At 44.0% G+C, this 17,312-nt stretch overlaps 1 protein-coding gene across 1 annotated transcript in view; it reads left to right on the forward strand.

Moving 5' to 3' along the window:
- ilvbl (ilvB (bacterial acetolactate synthase)-like) overlaps positions 1-17,312 on the forward strand; it is a 52,857-nt gene that overhangs the window by 14,972 nt on the left and 20,573 nt on the right. The window contains exons 5-10 of the mRNA XM_078198822.1: positions 10,479-10,590; positions 11,717-11,816; positions 13,409-13,506; positions 15,130-15,266; positions 16,489-16,623; positions 16,943-17,057. Coding sequence (XP_078054948.1) covers positions 10,479-10,590; positions 11,717-11,816; positions 13,409-13,506; positions 15,130-15,266; positions 16,489-16,623; positions 16,943-17,057 — 697 coding nt within the window. The remainder of the gene's footprint in view (positions 1-10,478; positions 10,591-11,716; positions 11,817-13,408; positions 13,507-15,129; positions 15,267-16,488; positions 16,624-16,942; positions 17,058-17,312) is intronic.

Consider the following 17,312-nt stretch of genomic DNA (forward strand, 5'->3'; position numbering starts at 1 on the left):
AGATTAAAGTTCAACAGGTTTAATTGGTAGCAAAAGCCACACAAGCTTGACCAAATAAACCTGTTGGACTTTAACCTGGTGTTGTTAAACTTCTTACTGTGTTTGCCCCAGTCCAATGCCGGCATCTCCACATCATGTCTCTCACTGAGACAGCCTGCTTTCATACTCCCTCCAAATAGGTGGTCCTACTGTGTAAGATCACAGGGTCATTTATCAATACTGTTTATTTAAAGTTTATTTATTAGTGTCATGAGTGGGCTTACATTAAGACTGCAATGAAGTTACTGTGAAAATCCCCGAGCCGCCACATTCCAGAGCCTGTTCGGGTACACTGAAGGAGAATTTAGCGTGGCCAATGTACCTAACCAGCAAGTCTTTCAGACTGTGGGAGGAAACTGGAGCACCCGGGGGAAACCCATGCAGACCTGGGGGGAATGACCCAATAAGAACTCTCACAACACCAGGTTAAAGTCCAACAGGTTTATTTGTAGCCCTGTTGGACTTTAACCTGGTGTTGTGAGACTTCTTACTGTGTTTACCCGAGTCCAACACCGGCATCTCCACATCGAGAATGACCCAAGCCAGGAATCGAACCCAGGTGCTTGGCGCTGTGAGGCAGCAGTGCTAACCAGCCCTGAACTTAGCAGTACTGTAACTTAGTGTGATAGTCATGGACAGTGGGAGGAAACCCAGGCAGATGTGAGATCCTGCAGCCTCCGCACAGATAGTGACCCAAGCCAGGAATAGAACCCGGGTCCCTGGTGCTGTGAGGCAGAAATGCTTGCTACCGTGCTGCCCCACTGATATAATTTCTAGCAAGATACCACTATTAAGTTAATCTACGATGAAGGCGGCTCAGATAATGCTAGATATGAAGTGTTTGGGAAATGTGGATCTGCAATGCAGAACCCAGGTCCTTGGATCTGCACTTACTTGATCATGCCGTTACTGCTTACCACTATGGAAGCCAGAGATTTCTCATCAAAAAAATCATAAAGGTTTGTTAACCACTGAGAGTAAGAATTTAGCAGAGAAAAAGAAGATAATTTGTAAACAACAGTTTGCACATCCAGTGCCACAGAAACTGAAGGCTCTACGTTGAGATGGAGGAGTGCTTGATAAAGGGTACCACGATCTAATAAATCAACAGTATTGATAAATAACCCTGCGATCTTACACGGAGGGCCATCTGTTTGGAGGATGTATTGTCATCTCCATCCCCAAAGTAGGTGTTGCTTTCACACCATGACCTTATTGAACAAATTACTGCTCAGTGCGAAATCTGCATTAAATAATTGCAAGACACCCCCGCATCCTGTTGTGATGTGATGTCACTAGCCATGGAGTTTAACGGCACAGTGGCAGTGGACTTGAAAGTTGGGACAAGGGCAGGGATGTTTATATGTAACAATTCATTGATATGGCAACCAGATTTAGCCTATCCACTCTGATGCGTAGTAAAGACAAAAGGACCATTGTTGATAAGTTCATGTAGAAATGGGTAGGAAGAGGATCAGGAACACCAACAAAGTTCCTGACAGATAATGGGTGGGGAATGAGGAATTTCAAGATATGTGAGAAAATCTAAACGTTGTAGTTATGCACAATACAGCTGAGATCCTGTTGAGTAATGGTCTTTGCGAAAGAAACCTTGTGGTAATAGACAATATGGTGCAGAAAATACTAGCCAATCAACCAGATTGTAAATTGCAAATGGCCTGGGCAGCGCACACAAAGAACTCTTTGCAAATGGTTGGGGGTACAGTCCACACCAGTTGGTGTACAGAAGAAATTCAAAGTTGCCTTAGACCATAAGACATAGGAGCAGAATTAGGCCACTCTGCCCATCGAGTCTGCTCCGCCATTCAATCATGGCTGATTTTTTTTCTCATCCCCATTCTCCTGCTTTTTCTCCGTAACTCCTGATCCCCTTATTAATCAAGAACTTATATATCTCTGTCTTAAAGACACTCAATGACCTGGCCTCCACAGACTTCTGCCGCAGAGAGTTCCACAGATGCACCACACTCTGGCTGAAGAAATTCCTCCTCATCTCTGTTTTAAAGGATCGTCCCTTCAGTCTGAGGTTGTGCCCTTTGGTTCTATTTTTCCTACTAGTGGAAGCATCCTCTCCACATCCACTCTATCCCGGCCTCGCAGTATCCTGTAAGTTTCAATAAGATTCCCCCCTCGTCCTTCTAAACCCCAACGAGTACAGACCCAGAGTACCCAATCATTCCTCGTACGACAAGCTCTTCATTCCAGGGATCATTCTTGTGAACCTCCTCTGGACCCTTTCCAAGGCCAGCATTTCCTTCGTTAGATATGGGGCCCAAAACTGCTCACAATACTCCAAATGGAGTCTGACCAGAGCCTTGTACAGCCTCAGAAGTACATCCCTGCTCTTGTATTCTAGCCCTCTCGACATGAATGCTAGCATTACATTTGCCTTCCTAACTGCCGATTGAACCTGCACGTTAACCTGAAGAGAAACTTGAACAATGACTTGCAAGTCCCTTTGTGTTTCTGATTTCCTAAGCATTTTCCCATTTAGAAAATAGTCTATGCCTCCATTCCTCCTTCCAAAGTGCGTAACCTCACACTTTTCCACATTGTATTCCATCTGCAACTTCTTTGCCCACTCTCTTAACCTGTTCAAATCCTCCTGCAGCCCCCCCCCACTTCCTCAATACTACCTGTTCCTCTACCCTTCTGTGCTGTCAGATGCTCTCCCTGCCCTAGAGAGGGTAACATATATTAATTCTACCTTTTCTGCTCATCTGAATGCCTTGCATGCAGGCAGAAAAACTTTCATTAAAGCTGAGGGTTGAAAAGAATTCGGCGAGCCCTATGGCACCTCAAAAGGCCATCGGGTATACAATTTTGGCAAGAAGATATGGTATATTGTAAAAGGGAAGAGTGGAAAGAGCCTGGCAAAGTAATACAGAGTAATGGGGAAGTAGTAACTACACAACACTAATCAGATTGTTTGGGTATATTCTTCGTGGTTGATCAGTACTCTCAATGCATTCACAAGTCCTAAACTGCACAGAAGATGAGGAGGCACCATGCACTTCGCATACAGACACACTGGGTAGTTGAGCAGATGACGATAGCCACAAGGTTGACAGACTATGAACAAAGTAATACTGAGGGACAAGCTAACATGATTTGTTCAAAGGGGCAACTACCTAAACTGGACACAAAGGTAACACATTCTAAGATTGCAACGTGATCTTGATCAATTGGGTCAGTGGGCTGATGAATGGCAGAGGGAGTTTAATTTAGATAAATGTGAGGTGATGCATTTCGGTAGATCGAATTGGGACAGGACCTCCTCAGTTAATGGTGGGGCATTGGGGAGAGTTATAGAACAAAGATCTAGGAGTGCAGGTTCATAGCTCCTTGAAAGTGGAGTCACAGGTGGACAGGATGGTGAAGAAGGCATTCGGCATGCTTGGTTTCATTGGTCAGAGCATTGAATACAGGAGTTGGGATATCTTGAAGTTGTACACGACATTGGTAAGGCCACACTTGGAATACTGTGTACAGTTCTGGTCACCCTATTATAGAAAATATATTATTAAACTAAAAAGAGTGCAGAAAAGATTTACTAGGATACCATTGGGACTTGATGGTTTGAGTTATAAGGAGAGGCTGGATAGACTGGGACTTTTTTTCCTTGGAGCGTAGGAGGCTTAAGGGTGATCTTATAGAAGTCTATAAAATAATGAGGGGCATAGCTAAGGTAGATAGTCAACATCTTTTCCCAAAGGTAGGGGAGTCTAAAACTGGAGGGCAGAGATGCAAAAGGGTCCAGTGGGACAATTATTTCATAGAGGGTGGTGAGTGTCTGGGACCAGCTTCCAGAGGCAGTAGTAGAAGCGGGCACAATTTTATTTTTAAAAAAACGTTTAGACAGTTATATGGGTAGGATGGGTATAGAGCGATATGGGCTAAACGTGGGCAATTGGGACTAGCTTAGTGGCAAAACCTGGGCAGCATGGACAAGTTGGGCCGAAGAGCCTGTTTCCATGCTGTAAACCTCTATGACTCAATACCAGAAGGGACCAGTGTGCTGTCGCTGTAATAGAGAGAACAGGAAAAGCTACTGGTAAATGTACAAGAGGAAGAACAAGAGACAAGATCTTTGGATTGGCAAAACTATGTAAAAATGCAGAAACCCAGAAAGCATAATATCAGTTCTGACAGTGAAGCAGAAAGTGGCCGTGACCCCAGAAAAACAAATCTCAAACTTGTGGATGAAGTTCTGCTCATATGGGAAAAAGATCATGTAGTAGTCTGGAAAGGGACAGGAATGTGGATGGAGGCCATAGTTTGACAAGAATGAAGCCAAGAGAGCAAGCTAGCAATCTCGGAAGAAGTCCTTGTGACAGAGATTTTAGTAGCTACTGATAAAGTGGACAGTAAGCTATTTAAGGAAACCAAACATAGTCAGAAAGTTGGAAGGAATTTGGAGTATATGGAAGTACCTGACAGCCAGTTTTTTTTAAACTTTGTTTATTAGTGTCACAAGTAGGCTTACATTAACACTGCAATGAAGTTAATGTGAAAATCCCCTAGTCGCCACATTCCGGCGGCTGTTCGGGTACACTGAGGGAGAATTTAGCACGGCTAATGCACCCTAACCAGCGCGTCTTTCGGGCTGTGGGTGGAAACTGGAGCACCCGGAGGAAACCCACGCAGACACGGGGAGAACATGCAGACAGGCAGTGACCCAAGCCAGGATTTGAACCTGGGTCCCTGGCACTGAGAGGCAGAGGTGCTAACCACTGTGCCACCGTGCTGCCCACCAGCTTTATCACACCAGTGGATCTGTACAGAAAGGTACTTCCAGATGGTACGTATAAGGCCAAAGTGAGATTAATAACCCGAGGCTTTGAAGGGAGATTAGGGGATCAGCATGTCAGGGCGGTCTCTCCTACTGCAGGGAAAGTTAAGTTTGAAGATTTTTTTCTAGCTATTTTCGAATCATATTCCTGGGAATGCAAAACTATCAACATAAATGCTGCCTTTTTATGCGGAGAGAGGTTTCAAAGAGACTTTTTTAAACCGCCCAAAGCTAGTGATGTAGAAGGAAAGCAATGGAAATTGAACAAGTGTGTTTACGGATTGAGTGATGCGTCAAGAGTATGGTATTTTTTTCTCAGGTCTGTTTTATTGAAAACAGGCTGTGCTCAGTTAAAGGCAGACCCCACAATGTTCCACTGATACCATAAGGAGAAACTAACTGGAATTTACATCATGCATGTTGATGATTTTGTGTTGGGGGGGCTCTGTGAATTTGAGCAAGAGGTAATTCAGAAGATAAAGAAGGAATTCAACGTAGGAAGTCAAGCATTAGGGGCCTTTAAATACACAGGTTTAGACATTAAGCCATCTGGGAGATCGACATGATCGGAGTGACACTGAATCAATAGTCTTGTCCAGAAAGATCATATCCCTATAACTCAGGTTCGATCCTCACAAAAAGAGGATGTAGCTACCAAGGAAGAAACAGAAGAACTGAGAAGTTTGGGCAGTTGAACTGACTGTGCACTCAGACTTGACATTAGCTAAGTACCATGATTAAACATGCTTCAGTTAAGGAAATTCTGTAGGCAGATAAAACATTAAAGTTACATTTGGAAAGATGCGTGCTCAAGTTCCCAGCCTTGGGTGAACCAGAAGATATGAGGTTGGTTATTCTTAGTGACGCTTCACGTGCCAATCTCCCAGATGGGTACTCTAGCACAGCAGAGTTGATCATATTCCTGGTTGGCTTAGGAGGCCAAGAAAAGGGAGGAGGCGATGGCCTTGTGGTATTATCGCTCGCCTGTTAATCCAGAAACTCAGCTAATGTTCTGGAGACCCGGTTTCGAATCCTGCCACGGCAGTTGGTGGAATTTGAATTCAATAAAAAAAAGTCTGGAATTAAGAATCCACTGATAACCACGAAACCATTCTTGATTGTTGAAATAAAACGCCATCTGGTTCACTAATGCCCTTCATGGAAGGAAATCTGCTGTTCTTACCTGGTCTGGCCTACATGTAACTCCAGAGCTACAGCAATGTGGTTGACTCTGAACCGCCTTGGGCAGCTAGGGATGGGCAATAAATGCTGACCAGCCAATGATGCCCATGTCCCACATGTCTAAAAAAAAGTTGTAAAAAGCACATTAGCTGCTAAAACACTGGCATTGGTAGAAGCACTGCATGTGGGGGTTTACTTGTCCAATATATTGTCAGAAATGTTATGTAAGGACCCATGTGAGAAAAGTTTACCGATAGAATGTTATGTTGACAACCAATCTCTTTGGGACAATGTTCATTCAACAAAGAATGTGACCGAGAAAAGGCTAAGAACAGACTGAGCTGGCATGTTATGAAATGTTAGAGAGAAGGGAAATCTTTAAAATACAAGTCACCACCTATTGGGCTGTTTTACAAGAAGTGTCTGCTCTAAGAAATTACAAAACATTAGGAGAGGGGTGTCTTAGGTTACAATGACGGAATGAAAAACTAATTTCTGTTTTATTATGGCTTATGTACATTTGGTAAGGAATTACGTGATTCATAGATGTAGAAATGAGGGAGAATTTATTTCTGCTTCGATTCAAAAGAATGTTAATTTTAAAAATTTCTTTCAAAGCTTTAAATTAAAAAAGAGGGGAATCAGTGTATGATCTTGTTAAGGGAATTGCTAGTTAAACATGTGACATTGATTGTCCTATGTATAGAGACAGCTGGAACACTTTGGGTAGAGAGCTTCTTGTAGGTTGGTAAGAGTGAGGAGATGTCTTAAATAAACTGGCTTGAACCTAAAAGATAGTCTGGTTTGATTCTTCCACCACAGCCACTTGTGGGAAATGGGATAGAACATGATGCTACTTTCAAACACCCTTTTTTATTTGCATCAGGTACAAATGTAGGTTAGTTGCAGAGTAAAGCTCCTTGTACACTGCCCCATCAAGATACAACATTGGTTGAGTAGCTTTCAGTTTCAGAAGGGACAGTTTGCACTACAGGTGCCTGAACTGTCTGAGCTATTCCTGTCCTGGGATTGGGAGCAGGCAAAAATGGTGTCAATGTGATTTATTAATTAATTTTGACTGTTGCCGGGGGGGTGGTTGAAATTGTAATTAAAAAGGCCAATTCATGCAAGAGAAAATCTGTGTTGAATAATTGTTTCCTCTTTGTAATGTGTAGGAAGCTTAGTTGGCATGTTGTACAGTTTGGAAATCAATGAAAGAAGGACCTTAAAGTTGCAGAAGTGAAAGCCTAATTGTCAAACATTTGTGACCTTTTTGTGTGCTTTGGTCACTTTATAAATTAACAATGGACAGTGAACTCTTCAAGGGTGAATTGGAGCTAAGGGGCAGTGAAGAGGGAGCTATTAAAGTACAGGATAGATGCAGCGTACCTGAGCTGTGAGAGTACTTGGTGCTAACATTAAGTGCTGAAAGTGAAAGAACAATTTGTTCCACAGCACTGACAGCTTCGAGCTGACATTTTAGACAGTTTTCTGAACTGGCTAGTGTTTGAAAGCTGAATTGTCATCAGTAAAAATACAGTCACAAACCTTGAGATTAATCCCTCACCCAGGTATAAGGGTTACTGGAGCTCCTTTACATTATCTGGCTTGTTTTTTCCAAGAGTGTTCACATCAATATTGTCAATATGTGATACGAAACTGGTTCCAACTCTAAATGAAATACCAAATAATTTGAGTCCTGATTTCATCTTTGTTGACTTGGAGAGCCGTGTGGGTGCACGGTGGCACAGTGGTTAGCACTGCTGGCTCACAGCGCCAGGGACCAGGGTTCGATCGCCGGCTTGGGTCACTGTCTGTGTGGAGTCTGCACTTCCTTCCTGTGTCTGCTTGGGTTTCCTCCGGGTGCCCCGGTTTCCTCCCACAATCCGAAAGACGTGCTGGTTAGGTACGCTGACCCAAACAGGCGCCGGACTGTGGTATTTAGGGGAATTTCACAGTAACTTCGTTGCAGTGTTAATGTAAGCCTTACTTGTGACTAATAAATAAACTTTGATGGATTAAAAAGGGGAGAGGAGATTGAGTAGATATATTCAAGGCAAGAACATTATAATTTTCATGATATACTTGTAATGGAGAGAATGATGAATGTTGCAATATGCTATTTATTGATGTAATGGAAAGTCTTGCTCGAAACAAGAATCCATCAATGTGAAGCCTTCCAACAATAACAATTTGAGTTTAATGTAGCAGGACTCTGGCACTTGACAGGAATGCTATCCAACAAAATTTGACACTGAGCTGCATGAGATATTAGGAGAGTGGCCAAAAGCTGAGTCAAAGAAGTAGGTTTTAAGGAGCATCTTAAAGAATAGTAGGGAGGATTCGGGAGAAGATTTCAGAGTTTGGAGCTTAGGCAGTTGAAGGCATGGCTCCTAATAGTGGAGCGAAATCTGGGATATGCAAGAGGCACGTTGGAGGAGCGCTTTTATGATTCTCGGAGGGTTGGAGAACATTGCAGAGGTACGGCGGGACAAAGCGAAAGAGGGATTTGAGCACTGAGAATTTTAAAATCACACCATTGCTGGAATAAGAGCCAGTATGTGTCTGCGAGCACAATGAGACTTCCAAGGTATCCTTGAAATGTTTTGCCGTGTTTTCCTTGCGATCAGGTGCCATCCTTAAGTTGAGGAAAATGGATCTGCTTTGGAAGACAATTGTTCGATACGTGGATGTAGTGAGCTGATTTTGTGTGGCTGTGATGCTTCAGGGAGGAAGCTGGGATTGGTTTACCTGTCTTCCCACTCGACGTTTAAGCAAAGTTAAGCGGGGTAAGAGTAAGGAACAACGTCATTGGCGGGACTGAACCAATAACAACTTAAACACATCCGCAGTAGGGGGATAAATATAAATAACTGAAGGGTTAAAAAAAATGGTTTTGGAAAGGGACGAATAGGAAAATAAATGAGCACTTGCGCATGGAAAGTCATTGTAAATGGCAGAGAAAAATCCATTTTCTGAATAAGTCACACTGAGTTCATCAGAATGTGGTAAAGATCACGAATGATACTCTGGCGCACTATGAGCCACGCTACATGAATAAGTCGGTAATGGGCTGAGGCTGAATCTGTGAAACAAAACTGGTTCACAACAGCAGACAGCTGTCCTGTGTAGTTTGTTTGTGAGTTACAGATATTGGAATGGAAAACAAATCAAGTCAGTGCCTCGCCTTGCGTGCTAGTTTGCATCTCTGTTCTCATGCACCAATTAGTGCTGTTGCTAAGAGGGTCACTGATTTCTGGAGTGGGAATGTTACATACATATCAGAGACTTTTGTTCTGAGCTGGGGTTAAAGCGTGTTGCTTGGGCGGAACAAGGGAAGCTTCAGGCAGCTTCTAACTAGCGTGACACAGACTGCTTACTGTTTAGCCTGTCGATGGTAGTCATGATGTGGAGATGCCGGCGTTGGACTGGGGTAAACACAGTAAGGAGTCTAACAACACCAGGTTAAAGTCCAACAGGTTTATTTGGTAGCAAACGCCACTAGCTTTCGGAGCAGCACTCCGAAAGCTAGTGGCGTTTGCTACCAAATAAACCTGTTGGACTTTAACCTGGTGTTGTTAGACTCCTTACTGTTTAGCCTCCCAAACAGGGAACTGTAGCATCTGTATCAAGAGACATGGAAACAAAAGTTCAAACCCCATCTCAGCAACTGGGGAATTTAAATTCAATTAATGAAGAAAAATCTAATAAATTTAGTATCAGTAATGGTAACCAGACTTTCATACTTTCATTAAACATTGTGAAAACTTTGTTTACTAATGTCCAGTAAAGGAAGAAGTCCGCCGTCCTTAATTGATCTGACCGAGATTTGACTGTAGACCAGAAATTGCCTAGAAAGCCTTAGGCAGCACCTTCCAAACCCACAACCGTTATCATCTACAGAGGCAGCAGGTACATGGGAACATCACCATCTGCAAGTTCCCCTCCAAGCCACACAATCCTGGCTTGGAAAAATAACGCCGTTCCTTCACTATCGCTGGGTCAAAATCCTGCAGCTCCCTCCCTAACAGCACTGTGGGTGTACCTACATCCACGCATTACAGTAATTCAAGAAGGCAGCTCGCCATCACCACCTCATGGGTAATAAATGCTGGCCCAGCGAGCAAAGCCCACATCCCATGAATGAATTTCTAAAAACGTTGAGGGCAATTAGACACGAGCAATTAATTCTGGTCTTGCCAATGACACCCACCTCCTGTGAACGAATGAAAAAGGAAGTCCTACTTTCCTATTTGACCAATTATGACTTTGGCTGGAATTTTCCGGCCCCTCCCACCAGTGGGATTTTCCGGTCCTGCCGAAGTGAATGGACTTCACTTTCCCGGCCTTAGTCTTTTCACTTGTCTCTGCTGACCCAAAGTCAGCTTGTTTGTATTTAGTAATGTCTATTTTAGTTTTAATTTTCGTTCCTTTGTGTGTTTAGGACCTGTGTTTGTTGAGTTTCCAATTGATGTCCTCTACCCATATCATGTAGTTCAGAAAGAGGTTATACCGAAAAATGCACCTAAAGGAGTTGTGGGAAAAGCCATAAATTGGTGAGTTCACTAAAATGGCAGTGTTTAAGAAGAGAACTGGTATGTTACTGTTTTTTTTAAATTCCATGTTTTAAAGCAACAATTTGTGGATTGTTACATACAATTAGTTTTTTTTTCATTAAGCTTTATGAAGTCATATTTCAGATACCAAGTGGGGAATAGTTGCCACAACACTGTTTGTCAACCTTTCATGCAAATTAATATGTTTTTTCTGGGGAGGAAGGCGGGGTTTTAATGGATCTACCGTCCAGCCGGAACTGCTATTGCTTTTCCCCCCAGTTTTCTGCTAAACTTAGCCATCACCTCCACTGGCAGTGACCAAACGTGGCCACAGTATTGCTTTCCCTTTTTCTCTCCCTAAGATGGTGACTTATGCTGCAGGACAGTTCCATGGGCGCCTTTCAGCACCTCACACACGTGGCCATTATTCCATTGTGAGCCTACAAAAGTGAGTGTGAATGGGCAATTCAACTGTGGAGGCATCACAGCAGAGCTTGAACCTGTCTTCGCTCAGCGTCCACAATTTCCAGCAGAGGTAAGCTGGCTAGGGATTGGAAACTGGAATGCTGGTTGTTTTTCGATTTCCCTTTCCTATACTGAGGTGGGAATGCTGAGGCCAAGAATAGCCCCCTGCGCCAGTCAGACAGCCATTTAAATTTAAAATTTTCAATGGATAGTTGCTTGATAGTGCTGAAATAAAGAGACATACTATTGAAGCTTTTTGTCTCATACTCATCAGGACAGATGCAAGAATGGCAAATTTCAAAGGCAGCAACAGTTAATACTGTGAGATGAGTGCTGATTGGTAGGCAAGTCAGCTCTGGTCATGGCGTTGCCGTTATTACTTGAGGACTGTCATCTGCAGGCAAAAGGAACGTGTCCAGACATTGCACCTTTTTTGAATTCAAAGAGAGGAGGCAATAGTTCCCTGGTGCATTCTCCATGGCAACGCTTCAACCAATTGGAGTCAGCTTGCCAACCAATCGGCACCCTTTTCTCATGCAGTATCAAAGGGGTTAATCTGATCTTGTTTCACTCGAAGTTTGGACTTTGGTGAGGGGGTTGTGTAAGTTGCGGACAAGCTTTGCAATAGCTTGCAATCACTTATCTCCCCTTAACTTCTCAGGTATCTTCATAATCATCTAAATAACCTGTTTGCTGGAGCCTGGGACAAAAGGGACATCTCGCCTTTGCCAGTGGATCTTCCCATGGCCTCAGCCGATGAGGTATATTCCTGAGACTAGTTGATCCTCCCAAGTGGAGATTAGCATTTGCGTAGCATCACGGGCAGCAGCATCTTTGACTGGCCGAGATCAGTGTAATTTGGAATTAACCATGTGACCTTTTAAATCCCTTTAAACTGAGCTGATTGTTCACAGAGTAAGAGATGGCAGTGTTGATGAATGAATGCATTCCACGTTTGGTGTTCATTATTAACCTCAAATGCTCAGTGTGCATGGCTTCACCCCCTGCTTGCAGCACTCCCCTTTACACACACTAACTCCTTTCTTGACTCGCGTCTCAGGGTGAGATTATCGGCTAGTATTTGTTCATTGGTTGTCTGTTGGCCAACAGAAGCAAAATTAAAACAGGAAAATGCTGGAAAATCTCAGCAGGTCTGACAGCATCTGTGGAGAGAGAATAGAGCCAACGTTTCGAGTCTGGCTGATCCTGCTCTGACGAAGGGTCTTCTAGATTCGGAACGTTGGCTCTATTCTCTCTCCAGATGCTGTCAGACCTGCTGAGATTTTACAGCATTTTTCTGTTTTTGTTTCAGATTCCAGCACCCGCAGTATGTTGCCTTTATCTTAGAAACCAAATTACCCCTGCCTTCAAGTTCATCTCATTGTAACCTTTGGATTTATCAGACAGAAGGACCTTTACCCCTTCGTCTTTTGTGGGTTTAAATGTGGGCCCTAAATGTGAGGGGAAAGTATTTTCACTCCCAAGTGTTATCCAGTCCTCCTTTATCCACTTAGCTGAGTTTCCACGATTGTCACACCAGCTGAAACTGAAGGAGAGAGAGGGCATGCCTCACAAACAGCCGCAGACACCACACCACCTCACTGCAGACGCAAACAAAAACACACGATAAACAGTGAATGGGCCTCACTGTAATAAATGAATCAACAGCTAATGCGTCACAGGAACTAGAAGGTTCCCACAGTCAGTCAAACACTTCTCTACGTTTCTGCATCAGATATTGCAGTTCACGAGCTCTGATCCTGCCATTCAATTTTCAAACCTGTTGACAAAAGCCGTAGCAAATGTTGCTCGTGTCGTTATTTTAAAAAGGCATGCTCAGCAGTATTCTTACAAAAACAACCTTTTTAACCTTTCTCCAACAGAAATCTTTGCTGATTTCCATTTCCAAACCCCCCCACCATTCAACCTGCCCGATTGTTGTGTTCCATAGCTGCCAAGCCACTCATGTTTAACCATTGACTTGGTGCGGGGTTATTCGACTATGGAAGACCTCATACCCTGTTGGGTGTGTGCCCAGTGGTGCCCATACCCGACACCTATAGGCTCAGCAGTGCTTACTGAATAATGATTAAGAACAGGGTCGTTCTTCCCTGCCCTCCCACAGCTGAAGGGTGCTGAGACTAATTGAAGCAATCTTATGAGCACTATTACGGAGATCGACTAACTTAGTACAGACATGATCTAATTTTTGCATGTCTTTCTAACTCAGCTACTTAGTGCATTAACTGATTTGGGCATTGAGCATGCACTTTCCATTTGGTATCACAAAATTAGTATTTTGTGTGCAATGTTTGTGGAATGATTTCTGAAGATTTAATTCTTGTTGCTTTAGGTGCAGTGCTGTGTGGAGATGGTGAGCAGGGCTAAAAAACCAGTCATCCTTCTGGGCAGCCAAGCAACGCTCCCACCTACACCCGTGGACAATGTCCGGTAAGTTACTGATGTCCATGGGCAGGCCTAGCCCTCTGCCCCTGCTTTATCAAAACTTGTGACTCAGTTTGAAACCTTAAGTGTGTGCGACCTTGGTGAGAGTGGTGTTTTAAGTTGCAGCCAAGTTTTGCTATTGTGCAAGTGTGGGATGTTCCTCTGAGCAGCACGTGGCATGAGCATCTGGGGCCAAATATGCCTGGAAGTCTCTTTATTGGTCATTAAAGTCAGAATTTGCATTTTGAGAGATGACATTCCTTGTGGAAAGAAAGGTATCTCCACTTTACAGGAAAGGTGGCTTGGAACCCAGTTAATCCTTTTAAAAATGTTTTCTTCCATGGCAAGAGCAGCATTTGCTCCCTATTCCTAATTACTCTTGGACTGAGTGGTTTGCTAGGTCATTTCAGAGGATGCTTACGAGCCAGCCACATTGCTGTGCGTCTGGAGTCGCATGTAGGCCGGAGCAGGTCAGGACAGCAGATTGCCTTCCCTGAAGGATATCAGTTAAATGGATGTTTTTTTATGACAGTCGATGATAGTTGTCATAGTTACCAACATTAAAGCTGGCTTCATGTTCCAGATTTATTTATCGAATTTAAACTCCACCAGTTGCCATGCTGGGATTTGAACCCATGTCCTGAGAGCACTAGCCTTGACCTCTGAATTACTTATTCAGCAATGTTACCACCAAGCTACCGTCTCCCCCTATTGTCACAGTAATTGTGGGGAGGGGGGGGGGGCGCTGGAGGAATGGTTAAAAAGGGGTTTTGAGAGACTTTTGAGGTGGAGATAGTGAAGTGTGTTAGATTAGGGAAATTTAAAAGAGTAGGTATGTAATGATTACAGAAGCAGGAGAGATGGCAAACTCAGCATTGCACAGACTTCATTTACACAAGGTTGGGTGTGAGCCTCACCAGTCCTGTGTGAAATTAGTTTAGGAACATTTTTAATCTGCGTCCTAAGAGCATAAATCTGTAACACAAAACTGCTCCAGTTTGGCCCAATCTAGCACGAAGCTTTAAGCACTGACTGTTTACAGATCACCATGCATACATACAGTCATGGTGATCTGTAAACGGCACGGTAGCACAGTGGCTAGCACTGCTGCTTCACAGCTCCAGGGACCTGGGTTCAATTCCCGGCATGGGTCACTGTCTGTGTGGAGTTTGCACATTCTCCTCGTGTCTGCGTGGGTTTCCTCCGGGTGCTCCGGTTTCCTCCCACAGTCCAAAGATGTGTGGGTTAGGTTGATTGGCCATGCTAAAATTGCCCCTTCGTGTCCTGAGATGCGTAGGTTAGAGGAGTTAGCGGGTAAATGTGTAGGGATATGGGGGTAGGGCCTGGGTGGGATTGTGGTCGGTGCAGACTCGATGGGCCAAATGGCCTCTCTCTGTACTGTAGGGTTTGTATGATTTCTATTATTTCATGCGATTGGGTAGTGTTTCCATATCGACAGCAAATCGATTTTAGAACACTTACCAAAGTCGGGATGGGAAAGAGGAAAAAGCACTATCTTAGTTTTTGCATTGATTCCATGCAATCCTGCAGTTGGATGAAACACCACTCATGGTCTATAGTGATAGTGGCCCAGTAATGTACCTGATATTCTAAACATTTTCCATCTAGGGCAGCTCTGGAATCTCTGGCTATCCCGTGCTTCCTGGGAGGCATGGCTCGAGGAATGCTGGGAAGGGACAGCCCCATTCACATCCGACAGAACCGGAGGGATGCTTTGAAGGAGGCCGACCTGGTGATACTGGCAGGTCAGTGAGATCCTGATCAGACAGAAATGGGAGGCCTTTAACCGAATTGTCCCAGGTGCCCCCACAGTGTTTTTAAAGCTGAATCAAAAAGACTTCCATTTGTTGAGGGCTTTATCACATTTCTCAATTCATCGTGAAATGCTGTAATTAATTGCAATGGCAGCAGCCTTTCTGTGTACATGTGTCGTTTCATTAAGTGCTCGGAAATAGACTGTGCTGCCATTCTCCTCTGTTCAATGCCTACTGGCATTTGTTGTCAAGATCTCTGAAATGCTCCAACTTGTTGCTTTTGTATGTGACTGTGCCGTGTGAGTGGCAGCTGTCCCATCTTTCCAGCATGTTGTACCAGTGCTGATAGAGCGGATTCACTGGGCATGACGATGAACCGTGGATTGGACTGGTCTCAGTCTTTTTGATGTTATTCAAAATAAAGTTGTTTTTTCCCTCTAACCTTTTCATGGGGGAAAAATTGCAGGAACGGGCATTGGCTGTTCAGCCCCCTGAGCTCGTCTCAGCATTCCATTATCTCATGCCTGATTTGTATCTTGTCTCCATCTACGTTTCTTGACTCCATATCCCTTAATAACTGTTGTCTAAATCATCACATAGTAAATAGGAGCAGGCGTAGGCCATTCGGCCCTTTTGAGCCTGCTCCACCATTCATTATGATTATGGCTGATCATCCTAATAGCTTGATCCCACCTCCCCTTCCGCCACCCCCCCCCCAAAAGAAATATCCTTCTATCCCCTTCACCCCAAGAGCTATAACAGCCTCAGATTTTTGAAATGTTCAGTTAATCCACTCTTGTTCTGTTTGAAGATGTCAGAGAATGAGTTAATTAGCGCAGGTTGCATTCTGCAAAGGCAGTACCAATCATGTGCTAATTGCAGTTATTTGAAAAAACAAGTGGGTTGCATTTCTCCTCCTCTGTGTCTGCGGGTCATTCTCAGGCAGCAGCACTGAGCTCGGCAACACTTGTGCCCTGCCTGGCAATTATGATAGACTGAATGTGGAGTAGTTTGTATTTAATGAAATGCGCAGTCAGGAAGAGTGAGGAACTTTAACTGCAGTAAAATTCTGCCCTTAATCACATCTGTTGTCAGCTGAGCTTCTGTGTGGCCCTGTCCTACTCCTGTGGGGTTGTTGATCACAGCTGTTTCTTCGCCCCCCCCCCCCCCCTTACCACCCCCAGTCTGATGGTCTCCTTTTTTTGCCCAACAGGTACAGTGTGTGATTTCCGCCTGTCCTATGGACGTGTTCTCAGCAGACGGAGCCAGATAGTTGCTGTAAACCGTAATCGTTCACAGCTGCTGAAAAACTCGGACATGTTCTGGAAGCCAACACTTGCTGTGCGAGGTAAGTGGTCATTGTCTCCATTTGAGAACTCGGTGTTAGCTTCCCACAGCCCACGGTAGCACTGAACCCCTATAAACCTGGCACGTCACGGCCTAGTCTCTGAACTTTGATCTCTGAGACTACACACGGAGTTGTTAAGTCTGGCCTCTTGCATGTGCGCTCTTTCTCTCTTTCTCTCTATCTCTCTTTCTCTCTATCTCTCTCTCTCTCTCTCTTGACCCAGTCCCGTCACCGTATTCTGAAATATTATGATATCTGACTTGTTTAGTTGTAACTCTGCTTGCAGTGTATCTGAATGCTGTGTCCTTGTTTCTCTCAGGTGACCCTGGTTCCTTTTTAGTTCAGTTGGCAGAGGGGCTAAAGGGTTACCAGGCTCCCAGCGACTGGACGCGGTGCCTGAAGGAGGGAGATATTAAAAAGGAGAAGGCTAACAGGTAGGAGTATGAAAAGAAAAGGGAACTTGAACACGATTAACCTAAACTAAAGCGCTGCTTTTTATTTGAACAATGCAGATTACTGGACAAGATGATGAACGTGTTTTAAGTTGTGATAGGATAGAGAGGGCTAACTATTCCCAGCAATTTGATGTATTTTGAATGATGGATGAAATTAAATGTAAGATTGATATGGAACAAGATAAACTTGAGTTGTGAAGAAATTCAGGGTAAGTGATTGAGGCAGTCACTGTG

The sequence above is a fragment of the Mustelus asterias genome, chromosome 27 (genome assembly GCF_964213995.1).
Source record: "Mustelus asterias chromosome 27, sMusAst1.hap1.1, whole genome shotgun sequence".
Lineage (NCBI taxonomy): Eukaryota > Metazoa > Chordata > Chondrichthyes > Carcharhiniformes > Triakidae > Mustelus > Mustelus asterias.